At 48.3% G+C, this 14,615-nt stretch overlaps 1 protein-coding gene across 1 annotated transcript in view; it reads left to right on the top strand.

Annotated features, from left to right (window-relative positions):
• The window catches only part of XYLT1 (xylosyltransferase 1), a 349,644-nt gene that overhangs the window by 88,919 nt on the left and 246,110 nt on the right, over positions 1 to 14,615 (top strand). Inside the window, exon 3 of the mRNA XM_040266531.1 lies at positions 11,791 to 11,829. Coding sequence (XP_040122465.1) covers positions 11,791 to 11,829 — 39 coding nt within the window. The remainder of the gene's footprint in view (positions 1 to 11,790; positions 11,830 to 14,615) is intronic.

The raw sequence follows: 14,615 nt of genomic DNA on the forward strand, positions 1-14,615 counted from the left end.
CTTTGAAACTTCATGACTGTGACCCTGACTCTCTTTGTACGAGGCCTCTGCGCACCTGTCTCCTGCAGACCCACTTGCCAACCATCTCTCTTCTAGCCTAGGAAGGAGGCTTCCCTGTTCCCACGTAAAGCTTTCCGCTCTACTGCCGTGTGCCCGCGTCCTGGGATCCAGTTCCCCCGTGGCTTGAATCAGCAGTTCTGTGTGTGGCCTCTTGGAGACATTCCAGACTTGTAGCACTGCTGAATCACAGTTTCTCCAGAGCTGGGATATGCTGTCTTTTGGACAAAAGTTGTCCTGGCTAGAGGCTCTGATGAGGATCTGAAGAAGAGAAAATGAAGAAAAGGAGTGTGGGAAGGACTCACATAGACACTGATTTTGGCAAAAAAAAAAAAAAAAAAAAAAGATGAACCCAGGATTTTGTATCAAGAAACTTGGATTCTAGGCTGGGTTTTGCTCTAAACGGTGTGTGCCCTTAGGAAACTACTTTCCATTCTGGACTGCATATGCTGCTGTTGCTATTTAATCGCTAAGTCGTGTCCAACTCTTTGCAACCCCATGGACTGTAGCCTGCCAGGCTCTTCTGTCCAGAGAATTCTCCAGGCAAGAATGCCAGGAGTGAGTTCCCATTTCCTTCTCCAGGGTATCTTCCCCACCCAGGGATTGAACCTGGGTCTCCTGCTTGGCAGATGGATTCTTTACCACTGAGCCACCTGAGAGGCCCTGGATCTCATATGCCATAATAGAAAATGATGGGTTTGATCTAGGTCAGGGCAGGAAATGCATCTCATCTCACTGGAAAATAGGAATGTACCAATAGTGTCTGTTCACAAGCCGTGCTGAGAATTTGAGGCCAAGTAATTGCCTGGTAGTATCCACCTTGGACATCCCGTAGGGAAGCTGCTGCTCACCTATCCTGTATCTCTTCAGTGTCTTTCCAGTATTCACAGTTTGGGATTCTCGGGCTCAAATCTTTAAACTAGATCCTTGTGGAACAGAAAGCCTACCTCGCAGCCCCAGAAGCGGTGGAACAGAGCGTTGGGTGTGTCTCTGGACAGTGTCTCCGGGACAACTTGGCAGCATTGTTTCCTCTTGGGCCACCTGCCATCTTGGTGACCACAGCAGATGGGTGTCAAATTGGTAGGTGTCGCCTGGCCTGTGCCTGGGAAAAGCTAATTATTGGGCTGGGCTGGAGATGCGGCTTGTATTCTGAGCTTAGGAAGACTTGTGTCCCAGCAGAGTCCGGTGGCCAGTTTCAGAAGGACTGTGAGCCCGGATGGTCTACCAGCGCATCTTGGCTGGCTGTGTCGGGTGGAGGTTGTGTTGCTCAGTTTTCTCTTGGCATGCAGCAGGCATGTCTTGTTTCTGGTCTGAAATGCCTTCGAGCCGTGAAAAACTCATACCATAAAGTGACAGTAATTGTCCTCCAAGAGGAACTAACATTTGTGGCTTGCCTGCTCGCCACCAGGACTGAGCCAGGTTCTGATCCTCCATCTCTGCCAGTCTTCACAGTAACCACTGAGATAGTTATTATTATTACTCTTGCTATTGTTATTAATATTATTAAAAGTTAAGTAATTAGCCAAAGATCCATAGCAACCAAATGGGACGATCTGGTATTTCCTAATACAGTGTGATCTAGTTCCCTGCTCCATAAGGCTTCCTAATGCCAACAGCTCCCAGACCCATGAACCGTGGTTAAGGGATTCTGATTTACAGTGTGGTCGTACCCCTGGGAAACAGCATAGTCTAGTGGTCAAAAGTACAGCTTCAGGGCTTGGGCTGTGTGTGTGTGTGTGTGTGTGTGTGTCCCTCAGTTGTGTTTGACTCTTTGTGACGCCATGGCCCGTAGCTTCTGGGCTCCTCTGTCCGTGTAGTTCTCCCTGCAAGAATACTGGAGTGGTTGCCTTGCCCTCCTCCAAGGGATCTTCCTGACCCAGGCATTGAACCTGGGTCTCCTGCATTGCAGGCAGATTCTTTACATCTGACTCACCAGGGAAGCCCTCAGGAGTTGGGCTGTCCTGATCCAAACCTTGTCTCTGTGATTTAGTAATGAATGCCTTTGAGCCTCGGTTATACCATCCTGTAAAATGGAGCTGTTAATATTAATAATACCTATGAATAATCTGAGCTGTTGTGAGTTTTTAATGAGAGTTCTTACAGCCCACTTATTATAATGTCTTGCTTCACTGTGAGCCCAGTGTTGGCTACTTTTCTGATTATCGTCAGTATTGATCAGCCACGTGACCCAGGATCAAAATAAGAGGGAGGTGACAGTTATGAGCAGTAAGTAACCAGGCAGCAGCCACACAGCTAGAAGCTGTACTTTCTGGCAGAAATGCGCATCCAGGGCCTCAGGCAGGTGTATTCAAAACGTAGTTCTGAGAATTGTAGTTCTGTGCACTTTGTAAAGGATTACAAAACCTCTGGAGGCCCACACAGCACAAAGTGTTCTGTATAACGGTTTAGATTTTTAGTGACTGTTGGCGCTCAAAGATACACACACGGAAATGAGAAACACCAGAGCCATTGCCGAGTTTCCATGCATCTGTGGTTTCTCCTCTCTTTCCAGGCTGGGGATGGTCAACTACTGATCCAAGAGCTTCGAGCCTCATTTTGCAGTTCTTTGAGGTTCTGTTGCTCGTTTCTGAGGTCTGGACTTAAATATGTGGAGGGAATGCAGAAGAAGATCTAAAAGGTCTCTGAACTTTTTGAACTTTCAAGACCAAAAAGAGACAGACATAGCAAGGGAATGCCACCCCGTTTTCAGGGCCCAGTCACATCTGTCACCATCTCTCTGAAGCAGGGAGAGGCCCCTTGCCCTCTCCACGGGGTTTCTGCTTTCTCCCCTGAGTCCTCTTTGAAGGTGACTTCGCATTTTCCAACAAGGTGAGTCTGTGTGGTGCCGGCTTGTGCTCATGTTCCAAGGGCAGCCTTTCTCAGAGAACAAGAGTGTTCTGTGTCCTTGGTGTGCCTGCCTAGTCGCCCGGGGCCGCCTGGCCGGCACGTGTCCCGCCTTCATCTCTGGAGCCCCTGCCGTGTAAGATAAGCATGCCGTGGAATCCCACAGAAAGCGCCATTGTGTGAGCACCCTGATGGCTGTGACCAGGCCTTGAGAAAGAATTGAGAAGGGGTCACACACCCCTGGGGGGAATGCTGAAGGGACGGGAGTGCTGGCCGGGTTTCTGGGGCAAGAGGGACACCTTCACCATTTACATGGGGAGAAAAGAAGGGGCAGAAACCACCCTGCACCTTGCTGAAGACTTAAGTCATGTCTGACTCTTTATGACCCCATGGACTGTTGCCTGCCAGGCTCTTCTGTGCATGGAATTCTCTAGGCAAGAATACTAGAGTGGGTTGCCATGCCCTCCTCCAGGGGATCTTCCCAACCCGGGGATCGAACCCAAGTCTCCTGCATTGCAGGCAGATTCTTTACCACTGAGCTACCAGGGAAGCCCAGACAGAATATACGTGTCCCTCTAAAAATTCATATGTTGAAATTCTAATACCCTGTGGGATGGTGTTAGGAGTTGGGGCCTTTGGGAGGTGATTAGGTCATGAGGGAGGAGCCCCCATGAATGAGATTAGTGCCCATAAAAGAGATCCTGAAAAACTCCCTTGAATCTTCTGCCATACGCGGTCACAGCAAAAACACAGCTATCTATGAATCAGGACGCTCTCACCAGACATCGAGTCTGCCAGCACCTTGACCTTGGGCTCATAGACTCCAGAACTGTGAGAAATAAATTTCTGCTGTTTATAACCCACTCAGTCTGTGCTATTCTCTTAGAGTATCCAGGAGAGGCCGGGACACACCCATCATGAAATTTCTTGGAGGCACAAAGCCTGAGCACCAGAGTCCCAAGCGTGCATCAGACACTTGGTGGCTAGCTGGTGTCAGAGGTTGGAGTCCTAAGCGAGATTTTTGGTTTTTCACAGGATGTGTCCTTCTCACCTCGGATGCCTTTAGTCTTGTACTATTCGGAATGTAATACAAGGGTTCTCAGGCTTCAGTCTGCCTAACTTGCCCAAGAATGTCTAATAAAAATGCAGATTCTTTGGATCCTTGCCCAGAGAGCCTGATTCAGTAAGTTCACACTATTGGAAACACCAGGATATTGGTTTAAGGACCAGTTTCTGGCAGTGTACAAACCTGAGCACCAGACCTGGCCCCATCCCTTATCAAATCTATATTCTCAAGCAAATTGTCCTGCTGGAGCATCAGTTCTTGGATCTGTAAAATGGTCAGTTTGAGACTTCCCTTGGCAGGGTTACAAGGAGTTCACATGCTTGACACAAGTCAGCTTTCAAAATGAAGTAGGTAACTTTACCCATTTCACTGCTGTCCACTTAGGCACAATAGTCTTCTCCAATGGCTCAGTGGGAAAGAATCCGCCTGCAAGGCAAGAGATACAGGAGACGTGGGTTTGATCCCTGGATTGGGAAGATCCTCTGGAGGAAGAAATGGCAACCCACTTCAGTATTCTTGCCTGAAAAACCCCAAGGACACAGGAGCCTGGCATGGGGTCCAAGATTCAGATAAGACTGAGCGACTAAGCATGCACGCACCCAGTTATGTACAATAATTCTCAGTCCAGAAGAATTATGATCGAGTAGGGTAGGGTGTGGAGGGTTATGTCTTAGCCTTCGTAAGCCTGGAAGAAGAAAACAAAGGGACGTTTATCTTCGAGTTTCTAGCCAGAGACCGAACATTTAAAATATCTGGTTTTAGTTAACGTTCACAACAGCCTCTGATCAGTGCTATCCTGTTTTCAAGACAGGAGGTGACTGTGCATCAGAGTTGGTGTGAGCCGGTCCAGGTTCACACCTGTTAAGCTGATGTGATTGTTATCAGTGCCTGTTTTCACTTACAGAGTTTGCCAGACCACACAGTCTATGCTTTATTGTCTTGCAGGAGCTCTGTCGGAGAATATAGACCCTCCTGTTAATATCATGTAAATGAGAAAGTAAAGCTCACAGATGCTATGAGGTTTGGCTGAGGTCACTAGTCTAAGTGGTTGTTGTCTGCTGACTCGCCAACCCCAGTTCTTGGGAGCAAAGCCTTTAAAGAAGTGATTCAGTTAAATTGTGGCTTTTAGAAGGGATTTCTAATCCAGTCTGAGGGGTTCCCAGATGGCTCAGGGGTAGAGAATCTGCCTGCCAATGCCGGAGATGTGTGTTCGATCCCTGGGCCAGGAAGATCCCCTGGAGAAGGAAATGGCAACCCACTCCAATATTCTTGCCTGGAAAATCTCACAGACATAGGAGCCTGGTGGGCTACAGTTCATGGGGTCACAAAAAGAGTTGGACATGACTGAGTGACTTAAACAAAAACAACAGTCCAGTCTGATTGGTATCTTTATAAGAAGAGGAACTTTGGGTACACAGAGACACCCAGAGGCTCCCGTATGGAGTAAAAAGACAATGTGAGTACACAGTGAGAAGGCAGCCATCTGCAAGGTAAGCAGAGAGGCCTCCGAAGAAAAGAACCCTGCTGGTGTCTTGACCTTGGACTTCTAGCTCCCAGAATTGTGAGAAAATAAGTTTCTCTTGCGTAAGCCACTCAGCCTGTGGCACCTTGTTATGGCAGCCTGAGCAAGACTAGAACTGGGCTTGTGCGTGATCTGAACCCAGGGCTAACCCCAAACCTGTATTTTCTTCCCACAAATGATCCTTCTTTACCCTGTGCCCAGCCTGCAGTACAAGTGACCACATCCAGTTAGGCCTCTGGCCTGGCATCTCCGCTCAGCTTCCACTGGGTGCTCTCGCCAGGGAGTACGTTTCTCCAGCAGGCAGGGGTGCTGAGTTTTTGATCCCGTGAAGAGCTCCTTGCATTTTCCAAGGTGTTGGAAACTGGTGTTGAACAGTGATGAGTTTAGATCCAGTCTCTGGATGGTGGAAGCTCCCTCCTATGGCGAATCAGAGGACTCCCTGGAGAGTGCCATCCAGCCTTCTGCAGCGGCGTCCTGGGTGTGTCTGTGCTGAGTCTTCCTAGGAACCCATTGTCTATCTGCTGACTTGATGGGCCTTGGGGGGGAACTGACTCAGGAAGCCTGAGTCACAGGTTTGTCACCTATATCCCAAAGTCTTTGCTTAATGCCTAAGAACAAGCACTATCTTATGATATCTCATATCATATAAGACATACATATGATGTCTTATCAAAGACAGGGAGGAAAAATGCCCCTTCCAACCACTGAGGCTTACCTGGGGCTCAGCATGACCAGGAAAGCCAGAAACGTTTGATACAAGCCTGGAATGAAAATGAACAAATTCCTCCTCTGTGCATTCTTTATGAAAGCTTAATTGCTTGTTAAAATTAGGCCCATGGCCCTGATGGGCTCAGAAGTATCTGAGCCTGGTTTCCCTGGTCTTACAAACAAGACTCTTGAGGTACAAACAAGTTTCAATTTCTCCAGGACCTGTAATCAGGCTCCCACCTCATTTAAACAGTTAGCTTTGGGATAGAAGGGCGCACAGAGTGCCTTTAAACTCAGTTCTGTCTCCCTCATGGTGCCCGCCAGGCAGAGTGCTGGCTGCTGAGTTGGAGCATAGTAAACGTGTGTGAACGAGTTTGGCTAACTCTGCGTGGTTCATGCTGTGGCACAGTGACTGCATTTTGTTTTTAGTCTTGACATGTGTGCTAATTTCTATCAACCGTGTCGCTACCTTTTTTAAAAAATACAGATGCTCAAAAAGGATGCCAGTAGTTAAGGTGGTATTTAACCTTTTACTTCCTGTATTCTTCCTTTTGATAAACATTATCTAGGTTGCAGGATTACTTTGTCTAAGGTAGGACTGTATTGTCTGATAGAGCTACTCTAAAATAGCACAGGTTTCTAGAATACAGGGTGTTGGGATTGAATCCAGGCTTCAACATTATCTGTGTAAACTTGGGCAAGTTATTCAATCTCTGTGGTCGTCAGTTTCCCCATCTCTATAGAGGGAATAATAGTAGTGCCTACCATAAAGTTGTTACAAGGATAAATGGAATGATGTGTGTATAGAGGTTAAGCCACTGCCTGAAACATGGTATGAAGTTAACAAATTATTAGCCATTACTTAACAAGTAGCTTAGTAAGTTACTGCTAGTATTCATGACTATTCTGAATCTTGGTCAAATAATATCCCCATGGAATAAAGTTTAGAATAAACCAAAGGAATGAGAAATGTCTTTATCTCAGAGCAAGGAGGTTCTGAGTGATGATCCCCTTTAATGTTGCTGTGTAGCTGAAAGTGTTGGTTGTTTAGTCGTGTCTGACTCTTTGTGACCCCTTGGAGTGTAGCCCGCCAGGCTCCTCTGTCCATGGAATTCTCCAGGTAAGAATACTGGAGTGGGTAGCCACCCCCTTCTCCAGGGGATCTTCCTGACCCAGGGATCAAACCTGGGTCTCCTGCATTACAAGTGGATTCTTTACCATCTGAGCCACCAGGGAAGCCTCAATATGTTGTAATGGCCCCTAAACAAATTCAGAAGAACTGGTATATTTAGTGAAGAGGGCTGAAGGCTGACTCAGAGGTAGTACCAGATACTGATGGTGAGTGTTTCTTTGCTTGGTGTAAGGAACATCTCGAATGGAGCCTGGTACATAGTAGGGTCTCAGTTAAGCGATAGCTATTAGCTGTAGTTATTGCAGGTTCCTGGGATGTATTTGCAGACTTAGGGAGAATATGTATCTTTTCATTTCCAAAACTGGACTGTTTATACAATACATTTTAGTTCTATCAAGGTCTACCTTGGAGAGTATATTCACCACAACAGCACTGTGTAACAAGTCAACCTGAAACTCAATGGCTTGAGAAAACAGGCACATATTCTGTCTGTGAGTGAAGGTTGGCTCGGGGTTGGCTAATCGAGGCTGGACTTAGCTTCAAGCTGCAGATTGGATCGGGTCTGCCCCGAGCGCCTCTCATCTCCCTTGGACCAGCAGGCTACCTGGGGTATATTCTCCTGCGCTGACCGGCAAAAGCACAAGAGGTCAAGCTCAACCATGCAAACACATTTCAAGCTTCCACGATGTCTTAACTGCTAATGGGCAAGCCTGAGTTCAGGGAGCAGGAAGCTTGCTCTGCAAAGAAATGCACAATCATGTGACCAGAGGGTGTGGATCGAGGGAGTGGTGAAAATGAGGGCCGCTAATGCTGTCTACCCAGTTCCCCACTTGGCTTCCCCACTTTAGTCATTGCAGTAGATGGTATGAAAGGGCTTTTCTTGCTTTAGGTGGTTCCCTGGTTCTCGGTCCCCACATTAAGATTCTAAAAGCTCTCCACTGTAGCATCCAAGCACGTTGCGAATTCCCCGTTGGTCTCTGAGAGCCTTTCCTCTGACAGACAGGAATTTACTCTACTGTAAACCAAAGAGTCCCAGTTTAGACAGACGCGATGGATTAGGCAGACAGCATCATTGACCCAGTTCCACTTCGTTAGCCTTTCCAATTAAGGAGGATGTTACTGAAAGTGAGACCTCACAGAGATACCGTCATACCTTGAATCCTCTGGTCTGAGCCTCTGTAGGGAGAGTCTATGGGGTCGCACAGAGTCGGACACGACTGAAGCGACTTAGCAGCAGCAGCAGCAGGGAGAGTCTTATATCTCAAATGTGCACAGAGGGAGGGGAGCATGAATTTGTTGGCCAGTGAATCTTAAGTGTTAATGACATGGCTGTTTGTGAATTACTTTGTCTGTCTTCTTGGCTAAGTAATTAACATGCTAAATAGGTAGATTTTGCTTTTGTTTTTCTAGAAGCTTTTTAATGAATATTAATCCCCTGACCCTGCACCCAGAGGATCTCTGATCATGGAACACCAGATAGTTGGTGCAGCATTGTACCCACGGATCAGGCTCTGGGTTTTGTCGACACGGATGTCAGAGGTTTCCTGTGGCTTCCCAGGAAGGTCTTTTCCAGTGAAGTTGTTCATGGGGTTCAGGATGGCATTCTCCCCTCTCCCCCGCCTCCCCCGTGGGATTCTGAGCAGTGAAGCGTAAGCCCCAAACAACAGCCAAATGCACTGTGAAGTACAGCTTAATTAATCTGGGCATGCACCCAACACCCCATCCAATGCTTTGCAAGGACCTGGCCTTAAAAAATGAAGCTAATGTCTGAGAAGCAGCTTCTTATTTTCCAGTCAAAATCTGGATGCTGGGATCAGAATAAAGAGAGGGACAGACAGACACACAGAGACTGACTTGAGCTGAAGCACGGACTTGCGTGCTGTCTCTCACTAAACAGCGTGGGTCTGACCCATGCTGCCTAACATGGACCAGGACCACGGCCTTGCCTCCTGGACTAGAATGGGCCCTGCGCAGTGTACTTGGCCTGACTCCGGGAGCCTGGGAGCACAAGGTTCACTCTCTCTGCAGACAAGTGATACTGGAGCTGGCCGGGGGGCTCCATGAAGGATGCTAAAATAATGAGCCTCACCTGAATAAAGAGTGGTTCAGTGAAGGTTCTCCCCGTTGTAGTGGCTACCTCTTTCCCCTTGAGAAGGAGCTGGTAAGGGTTTAAAGACAGAGGGCTGCAGTATTTCTTACAAGACTTCTTCAAGGTTGTTGTTTTAATATTTATTTGTGTGGCTGTGTTGGGTCTTAGTTGGGGCACGTGGGATCTTTCTTGCATCATGCAGGCTCGGTAGCACCTGGACTCTCTAGTGTTGATCTTGGCTCCCCCAGCAGGGATCGAACCCTCGTCCCCCTGCGTTGCAAGGTGGATTCTTAACCGCTGGACCATCAGGGGAGCCTTTCTCCAAGTTTCTTTGTGGGCCAAGGCTGCAGTGTGGGAGAGGGGGGAAAAACGCCCCTCAGTATCTTCTTGGGGATGAGGAATGTTCAGGGCCAGGGTGGAGTGTGAAAATGAGGGTGAAATGTCCTCTTGGCATCAACCTCTGAGCTGCACCGTTGAAGAGATGCTGGGAATTGGAACTGGAATTGGGAGAGAAGAGTCCCTTGTCTTGAAGGAAAGGTCAGAACAGACCAGAAGGCAAAGCGTTCCTGGGTCAGGTGTCTGACGCTCATCAGAACTAGGCATCATCAAGATGCCACGGAGGAGCAGTGATCAAGAAAGTGGGTGACAGTTACTTAGGATGGTGCAGGGTTTAGATGTTCCAGTCTCTCTACACTCTTTTTTTAATTATGGAAAGAACACTTAACATGAGGTCTGTCCTCTGACTGAAATTTTCAGTGTACAGTGCCGTGTTGCTAACTCTAGGCTCTGTGTCATACAGCAGATCTCCGGAGCTTATTTGGCTAGTGGGACTGAAACTTCATACCAGATACATAACATCTCCCCACTTTCCCGCTCCTTCCAGCCCCTGCCAACCACCCTTCTACTCTCCGCTTCTCTGAGAGTTTATTTTAGTTGCCTCATAAAAATGGAATTATGAGGTCTGTACCCCCATGATCCTGGAAGCCAAATTCTTAATAGCCAAAACATGGAAACAACCGGTATGTCCACTGACTGGTGAATAAAGAAAATATGGTGTATATATATGCACTGCCTGCGTGCTCACTCACTCAGTCGTGTCCCCATGGACTGTGGCCTGCCAGGCTCCTCTGTCCCTGGGATTTTCCAGGCAAGCATACTGGAATGGGTTGCCATTTCCCCCTCCAGGGGATCTTCCGACCCAGGGATGCATCAAACCTGTCTCCTGTGCCTCCTGAAGTGGCAGGCAGATTCTTTACCACTGAGTCACCTGGGAAGCCCCATATACATACACAGTGGAATATTATTCAGCCTTCAAACAAGAAGGAAATCCTGCCATTTGGAACAACACGGGTGAACTTCAAGGACGTTGTGCTAAGAAAAATAAGCCCATCACAGAAAGACGAATAAGGCATGATTTCTACATTTCCTTCTTGTTCAGAGCAGATGCCAGGGGGCTGGGGCCAATTTGCATGCTTTCTGGAAGCCTGTGTTGGAAAATCTGCTTAGATAAAACAAAGCTTCCAATTGAGTTTGCCCTTCGGGGCTCTAAAATCATGCCCATTCTCAGTCAGAGGCAGCTTGAGGTTACTTTCCCAGAATCATGAATCCAAGATGATTAAGTGCAGGGCCAACATAGTCCAGACAAAAATAGCCTTTATGTGCTGAGCTTCCTGTTTTCTTTGGAATCCACTCGCTGAAAACCGTTACCTCCTCTCCAGGCCTCCCTTCCCTCTGTACCCACCCTGCCCCCACCCCGGAATTCACGTTTAATGACCCGAGAGAATTTACCACCGAGCATTTCCAGTCAATTGGCTTTTGTCGCAAGTGAATGAATGGGACTTTCTCTGGCCTTCTCTCTCCTGAAAGGAATCTTCCCCAGCCCATTGGAATGTGCCACACAGCCCGGGAATTAAGCTCGTTCTTGTCCCTCTGTCTCATTCCTTCCCTCATTTGTTCCCAGATCAGACACAAAGTGGTGGCCTTGCCCCTCATTGGGACTTTATATTCTTTCAGGTTTATTTCTAATCCTCATGCGGACCCATCTTCTCCTTTCCGTCAATGCTTTGAACACACTTTGAGAGGCTCTGCATGGGGGCTTTGTTTGTTCTTTCTTTACACTTGCTCTTCATCTGCTTGCGTGATCTCCTGCGGGTGTCCCTGCAACCTCCTAGTGAAAGGTTTTATCCTCCTTCCTCATGTGGGTGTGGGAGGAGGCGGAGAATGTTGCACGGAATGGGGGCGACCGAATGGGGCCACCCTCCCCCTGCGGTTGCTTGAGCACTGTAGAGGTACAGCTTTGTTTTAAAGTGGTGCCGGGATAGTAGGTTACATTTCCCCACCACTCACAGGCATTTTCTCCTTTTTCCCCACAGGACCCACAGCCAAGCCCAGTGATCACCCTGGAGACCCAGGTGAGTACCTCCCCACGGTCTGTCACCTTCTCTGTCCTGGTGCTCTGGAACCACTTCTCCAGGGAGCGTTTATCAACATCCTCTTGGCTCCAGGACTCAGAAATACGGGACAGACACATAATGGCTGTCTCGCTGCCCTGTTCAGACGTTGTGTGTGAACCCAGGTTCTGAAAGCTCCATGGGAAGAATCAGACCTGTTTTTCTGAGTTTTCCTCCACCCAGTGGTCACCAGGAGGTGAACGCAGAGAGCAGAGGCAGGGAGGAGTCATGCAGTGAGGGGTGGCTGCTCGTTCACGCTGCGGGTTTGGAGAACTCTCTCCCTTGGGCAGTTAGTTGCATCCTTGTGTCTGCTTGTGCATTGAGCCATTCTGAGACATCTGAATCACAGTGGCCTTCCTGTGTGGGGCGGGTGACCAGTGGACCTTGAAAGGAGGGCCCTTCCTGTCTTCTTCTGCTTTCCTGGGCAGCTGTGAGTCCAGCAGACTCAGGTGGAGCCCTGGAGCTGTGTCTTCTGGCCCTGAGGGGCCCTGACCCACTCAGCCTTCGTCTCCCCATCTGGAATGTAGGAATAGCCCTGCAGGGCTGTGATGAGGATGGCAGGGCGGGGTGTCTGTAAAGTCATCAGTACATGCTAAGGGCTTGTGAGTGTTAGCTTTTTAAACGAACGGAGTGCTTCACTTTCTGATGGGACTTGCAGAAGGTGTATCTTTGTTTTGGTTTTTCTTTTAAATTTCTTATCTTGTTTTGGGGTATAGCTGATTACCCAAAAATGCGATAGTTTCAGGTGAATAGCGAAGGGACTCGGCCACACAGGTCCACGTACCCATTCTCCCCCAAACTCCCCTCCCATCCAGGCTGCCACAGAACGTTGAGCAGAGTTCCATGTGCTCTACAGTAGGTCCCTGTTGGTTCTGCATTTTAAATACAGGAGTGTGATATGTCCATCCCAAACTCCCTAACTATCCCTTCCTGGCAACTGCAAGTTCGTTTTCTAAGTCTGTGAATCTAAGGAGGTGTATCCTCGGGTCGATCATTTCCTTAGCTCTGTGGGCTGGTCAGATACCAAAGAGAGAAGACAGGGTGCGTCCCAGCCAGCACCCCACAGCTAACAGAGTGTGAGACAGGCGAACACACATAGCTGAACTTCTCAAGGCTCTTCAGTGACTCCGGCAGCTCCGGGGACCACCTGCCTCCCACTCTTTACCCTCATCACGAGCATCTCTGCCCTGTCTTCCCCAGGGGAGTGAGGGGCACGCCCACCCTACTCCTCCTTCCTTCCTGGAAGGCCAGAAGTTGTGAGGAAAGTGGATTCTCAGGGTTCCTTTGGGTTCTTTTGTCCTCTCCCCACCTCCATTTACTTATTTGGCTTCAGAAATATTAGTTGCTCGGTCATGTCCGACTCTTTACGACCCCATGGACTGTAGCCCACCAGGCTCCTCTGTCCATGGAATTCTCCAGGCAAGAATACTGGAGTGGGTTGCCATTCCTTTCTCCAGAGAATCTTCCCAACCCAGGGATCAAACCCGGGTCTCCCTCATTGAAGGCAGATTCTTCACCATCTGAGCTGCCAGGGAAGCCCAGACGACTTCAGGGATAGCCAGAAAACAGAGCCAGCATTAAGGAGCAGTGGTGGGATTTTAAGGGGATAAACACCCAATTTTAGCTCCTGTTCGGCCATCCTCTCGTCTGCTTTTTCCCAAACTCCTGCCAGCCAGGAGGCGATGTGGCTGTCACCTCCTCCACATTTGCCATATGTGAATTGTATATTTTGTTTATCCTAAGTCACCTACAATTCATTTTCCCTGACATTACTTGTTTTACTTTCGGAAGTAGACTTACCCTAAACTGATGATTTCCAATCAGGAGTGTCTTTGACCTTCAGAGGATGTTTGACAATGTCTGAAGACGTTTTTGGTTATCTCACCTTGGAGGGGGTTGCATCTAGTGGGTAGCGACCAGCTGCTGCTGCTGCTGCTAAGTCGCTTCAGTCGTGTCCGACCCTGTGTGACCCCATAGACAGCAGCCCACCAGGCTCCCCCGTCCCTGAGTTTCTCCAGGCAAGAACACTGGAGTGGGTTGCCATTTCCTTCTCCAATGCATGAAAGTAAAAAGTGAAAGTGAAGTTGCTCAGTCGTGTCTGACCCTCAGCGACCCCATGGACTGCAGCCTTCTAGGCCCTTCCGTCCATGGGATTTTCCAGGCAGGAGCGACCAGAGAGGCTGCTAAATATCCTACAAGGCACAAGACACCCCCACAGGAAAAATTATCTTGCCTGAAATGTCGGTAGGGCCGAGATTGAGAAATGCTATCTCAGGGAATAATATTAGCGAGATTACAAGTTTGATGAGCCAGTTATGTTTTTTATTTTTTTGCAAAAACTTTTAATATTGAATTAATAGAATTAAAAAGCTCCTTTGGGTGCCCTTTAAACTCATCACAGCATCCTCTCAGATTTATGTGCATTGCGCTTTGGGAAATGTGTCTCTCCCCGGTCTACCCCATGGATTATGAGATGCTGGCCCTTCTCTATCAGTCTTTCCCCAGAGAGAAAATTTATGACTCAGAAAATCCCTGGGCACATAGTCTGCACCCAGAATTCTGGAAGCCAATCTGGGATACAGTAGCCTAGATGGTTCTAGATGGTTCTGGATGGTTCTGTCCTTGCCCCAGCTGCATCTTTTACTATGGAAATTGCCCCACCAGTTCTGCAAAACCTTCTGCTAGTACGTTGTGTGTGACAGTTCCCCCACCTACACAGTGACCTCTCCCACAATTACGTCCATGGA

The sequence above is a fragment of the Oryx dammah genome, unplaced genomic scaffold (genome assembly GCF_014754425.2).
Source record: "Oryx dammah isolate SB20612 unplaced genomic scaffold, SCBI_Odam_1.1 HiC_scaffold_2, whole genome shotgun sequence".
Lineage (NCBI taxonomy): Eukaryota > Metazoa > Chordata > Mammalia > Artiodactyla > Bovidae > Oryx > Oryx dammah.